The 5,150-nt window shown below is 49.5% G+C and overlaps 1 protein-coding gene across 1 annotated transcript in view; it reads left to right on the forward strand.

Annotated features, from left to right (window-relative positions):
* The first annotated feature begins 9 nt into the window (after nt 1-9).
* The window catches only part of ZBTB10 (zinc finger and BTB domain containing 10), a 24,404-nt gene continuing 19,263 nt past the window's right edge, over nt 10-5,150 (forward strand). The window contains exons 1-2 of the mRNA XM_018557554.1: nt 10-812; nt 3,343-4,234. Coding sequence (XP_018413056.1) covers nt 156-812; nt 3,343-4,234 — 1,549 coding nt within the window. The 5' untranslated portion in view covers nt 10-155. The remainder of the gene's footprint in view (nt 813-3,342; nt 4,235-5,150) is intronic.

Genomic DNA, 5,150 nt, shown 5'->3' on the forward strand with positions numbered 1-5,150 from the left:
ACTGCCTGCTCTGTGTGAGAGGTTAAGCGGCTCCCAGAAGCCTGTGCGCGGCAGACGGCGGGGGGGACACACGGTCACCTAACGTATCACCGGGCGGCCGCGGGCCCCGGGCGGCCTGTGTGGACACAGAGAGAGTGAGAGCGCCGCGTCGTGACATGGCGGAGATGAACCGCAGGACATTGGCCTTCCGGGGAGGCGGAGGCAGCCTGTCCGTTGCTGCCGTGAACAATAACAACAATAATGGCGTCAGCTCGGAGGAGGAGATTGCGGCCTGGTCGCTGGGCCGACATTTGAACGGCGGTGGCGGGGACGAGGAGGAGGTAGAAGTAGAGCTGGAGCCGGAGGGCCTGCTGGAAGACGAGGAGGAAGATGGCGAGGCCTACCCTGGGGCGGCGAGGGCAAAGGCGGCGGCTGGAGGGGTGACCGGGCCCTCGGTGAGCGGAGAGAGCAGTGAGGAGGATGAGGAAGAAGAGGAGGAAGAAGACGAGGACGGGGCCGGCGGAAAGGTGGAGGGGGACGAGGACTGTGCCCTAATCCAGGGAGAAGGGCCCCGCCGCTATGGCCTCCTGTCCTCCGCCCGGTCCCAATCCCTGCTGCCCAGCCTGCACTGCTCCTTCCAGGGCTCCTGGCTTCACGAGTTCCCCTGGCTCCGCTTCTGTCAGGAGACCGGCCTCATGTCCTGCGCCTGGTGCCACGGCAACGAGCAGGCCGGACACGACGAGCTCACCAAGGGCACCCGCAACTACAAGAGGGCGCTGCTGGTCCGACACTGCCAGGTCGCCGAACACCGCCTCAACGACCCCGCGGCTCAGGTAAGAGTCTTCCCCGTGTCATGAGCTTCCCTCTCTGGGGAGAACTAACAGTACCAGCGCAGCCTGCTGACCTTGGAGGGAGGGCAGTGTGGGTTCCCTAGGGAAAAGATACACAGGGTGGCTGGGGGAGGGAGCTGCCATGGCACAAAGTGCTGAGATTTGTAGTTCCTCTATTGCTGAATGGCCTCACTGTGCCAGTCCACCTGCTGGGACCCCTTTAGATAATGCAAAGTCCAAGAATGTCACCAGCACACCATTTAAACATGAAGCAAATTCAGTTTAATGACACTTGTATGTCATCCAGGTACATAATCTATAATGTAACCTGGGGGATCTGAAGTCACTACACGATCTCCCATAGAGGGGTATGTAGTGCCCCCAGCAGCGGGGAGGGGAACCATACACCCCGATATCTGCCCTCATGGACTCGCTGTGATATGGGAGACATTTGTTTATGTTTGGGCTGATGGGAGAGGCGATCTGATTCAACACGCCGGGGTCACATGTCTTCTTGTGGGGGAGATATACGGCTGGTCACATGGATTATTGTGGGGGAAACGGGGGCTGGTCACATGCATTATTGTGGGGGAGATGGGGGCTGGTCACATGGAGTATTGTGGGGCTGGTCGTCTGATTTTAGGGGCCATAGAGCTGGTCACATCTCATCCTGGGGGGATGGGGCCGGTCACATGTCTTATGGGGGAGCTAGGGCTGGTCACATGACTGGCCACTCTTTTGTTGGACAGCTGGAAGGCATGTCCTTGGCGATATCAGTGATCTGCACCCCACCCTCGGTGTAAGCTGATTACAGTATCTAGCTGACACCAGGAAGGGGTGGTGTTGAGTGTCTTGTGTTGGGGAGGAAGGGGTGACCTACATTTTCTATAAGGGGCCTGAGTTGGTGTAAGAAGCAGGCCGGAAGTTTGCTACCCGCCCTCCCGTCCTAGTCCCCCATCTCCCCTTCCTGTGCCCCCCCCCCCTTTTCATATCACCCCTCCCCTACTTTCCTCAGGTGGGCGCCGCCCGCTGCCTGGCCCGGGCGATGGACGTGTCGCTACGTGGCTGCTCCCCAATGGGTCCTATGACCGGCCCGGAGCTGTGTCCTCGCAGGTGATCACGCAGCGGTGCCGCTCTCACCCGTCACATACACACACTGACCGAGTGTAGAAGGTGATGGCCGGGAGGACTGGAGTGGATTTCTTCAGAGTTCCCCTGACCGGGCATCCTGCCACTATAGTGAATGCAGAGTAACCTGTGTGTGTACAGGATGTTCTACAGCCAGTGTGTATCCATATGTGACTCAGAGCTACAGACCAATGTGACATGATGTATGAAATCATCTTCTAACTGATGTAGTAAATTACATGTATTGTCGGGTGTTGGAGTTAAAGGGACAGTGCACACACTATGCCTATCAATATCCATCATATCAGTGGCTGACAGCATTGTCCTTCAACAGGTTACTCCAGAGGAAGTGACTAGGTACTGATGCATTTATTCCCTCAAAGCAGTTTATTTCTTAGATGTGTTCACCTCTTCTATTTTTATTATAATTATTACTGGATAAGTATCTGTTGACATGTTTTTTTGTTCTTCAGGCTTTAATTGGATTATTTATTTAAGATCCAAAAATGTTTGCCACAGACAAAGTTAGCAAAACATTAAGGGTCCATTAAGACGTATGTGTTGCAGCTACTGCAGTACACCATGTATGTGTTAGTGTATTGCGGTGCCATTTATTTTAAATGTCACTGTGTCAACACACTAAGGAAACACACCATCAAATACTGCCAAGCGTTGTGGTTTGCTGTATAAGAATAAAAATGGTCCTATGCAAATGAAGGGGCAGCAACACATGTATGTGTTGACGCACCACAACACATGACTGTAAATGGACACGAAAGTATGAAGTGCAAATTGTATACATCAAATACACCCTTAGCAATCACATCACTTGTATTATTGAAATCAATGTGATCGTTTTCCAGTGGTTTTGTCTGCCACGAAGACCTTAATCTTAATTCGGTCACCCATGTTACATTGCAATTGGCCATTTACTGTACAATCCTCCTGTAGTCCCTGTTCACACCTTGGTGTTGTGTGCTTTGATGCACGTTTAAGCAGCGCATTAAAAAAAAAAAGCCACACATACAGTGACATTACTTGTTAATGACACCCCGAATGTGGCCTGTATAACACGTGTTTTTTTTCCCTGGGTGTGTATCAAAGGTGTGGAGGGAAAAAAGTGTCACGCATGCAGCTGAAAATTTGCAGTCAACACTGGAAAAGCGCACACGAACATGCGTTGACGCTACACGAAGTGTGAATGGGGCCTTAGATTAACCGACAGCTGTAGGTGAGAGCCTCTCTAACCAAGCCATTCAACTTGTGTCTAGTCAGGTGACCCTTACACTGTATAGAAAATCTAAGAGTGTTTGTGCTGCTGATATTCTTTCACATCAATATGTACTTCATTCTGTATTAAAGAATTGTTTAGTCTCTGATATTTCACTTTATTTTCTATTTGTAGGAGTCAGAAATAAAGCAGGAAGTGCCAGACACCTACAGTGACTATAGTATAAAGCCAAATGAAAATTCCTACTGTTACCAACTTTTACAAGAACTTAATGACCAGAGGAAGAAAGGAATTCTGTGTGATGTCAATATTGTAGTAAATGGCAAGGTCTTTAGAGCTCACAAGAATATCCTGGTTGCAGGCAGCCGCTTTTTTAAAACCTTGTACTGTTTTACAAACAAAGAAAGCCGTGACCAAACCACTGTTACTTACCTGGACGTTGTTGCTGTGCATGGTTTTTCAGTCATTTTAGACTTTATGTACTCTGGTAATCTTGTACTCACCAGCCAAAATGCCATAGAAGTGATGACTGTGGCCAGCTATCTCCAGATGACCGAGGTTGTTCAGTCATGTCGTAATTTCATCAAAGATGCCTTGAATATAAGTATAAAATCCGAAGCTCCTGATTCTGTTGTTGTAAACTATAACAAAAGAAAGAACAAAGATGGCGTTGCTACTCGGGATCAGAAAGTCGCCAGTTTTTGGGCTACCCGTAATCTTACAAATTTGGCAAGTAACGCAAAACTTGAAACAGATGGATTTAGTTTAGACGATCCCCCAGCTGATAACTTCCAAGCCAATGACGCCACGTGGATTCAGGACAGTTCTCCAGAAGTGACGGAAATTGAGCCCCCAGCTCAGGGAAAGGTGTTTGTGTGGAACGATATGGCTTCAAATACAGTTGGTGTGCCAGAAGTCAGCAAGCCCAGGAGAAAAAACCAAACCACCAAGAGATTTGTTTATAACATCCCTCCAAACAGCGAACTCCAAGTAGATGGTAACACAATGCTGCAACAGCCTGTTCCCTACGTAGAAGAGGATGTACAGTGCTTCCAAGATGCAGCAGGTAGGTTGTGATTATGAGGTGTCTATGTAACTTTTTCCCATGTCATTAATATGCAGGGCTTGAAAAATCCAGGACGGTGGAGTCCGACGAGCAGCTTCCCGGCCGGCCGTTGTAAGTACACGGCCGTCCGGGAGCTTTACAGTCAAGCGATCGGGCGTCTCTATGGACGCTCGATCGCTTGTATCAGCAGCTGTCACTGCCGGTCCCGAGATCCGATGCAGCCGGGACCGGCACGGCTCTGTGACAGGAGATCAAAGGGAGTTCAGTATACGAACTCCCTTTGATCTCCTCTCAGTCCCCGAATGCTGGAAGTGATGTATATTACATCACTTCCTGCATTCAGTGTCACTCTCCAGCAAGAGAAGCTGATGAAGCCGATCTCTGCTTCATCAGCTTCTCTGGGGGTCCCTAGGTGACAGGGGTCTTGGAGACACGGGCATATTTCTGCGCGTATCCATTAGGATACAGCCGGATAGCCCACGTAAACGCGCATTGGATGCACGTTTCGTGGACCGCAAATCGTGGTAACGCGCGGCCCGCTATGCGTGTCATATGCGCATATTTCAATCACCTAGGTGGGAACCCAGCCTAAACGAGAACTATGAGGTGAGTGCTTTTCACTCACCTCATAGTTCTATTTTTGCGGGCGCACACAATTTTAAGGTTCGACATGTTTGGTGTCTTTTAGAGCTGCAGCTAACGATTATTTTCAAAATCGATTAGTTAGCCGATTATTAGGTTCGATTAATCGGTTAATCGGATAAACAATAAAATAAAGTTTAAAAAATGGCTCCAGTGATGGACTACTAGTTTGTATTGAGGTTGTAGTCCATCACAGGAGCAAGCTTGGAGCGGTGGAAGTAAAAAAGAAAAAAGATAGTGTGGTGTGCAATATAGTGAAATGGAAAGTGTAAAA

The sequence above is a fragment of the Nanorana parkeri genome, unplaced genomic scaffold (assembly GCF_000935625.1).
Source record: "Nanorana parkeri isolate BGI_ZX_2015 unplaced genomic scaffold, ASM93562v1 scaffold289, whole genome shotgun sequence".
NCBI classification, from domain to species: Eukaryota; Metazoa; Chordata; class Amphibia; order Anura; family Dicroglossidae; genus Nanorana; species Nanorana parkeri.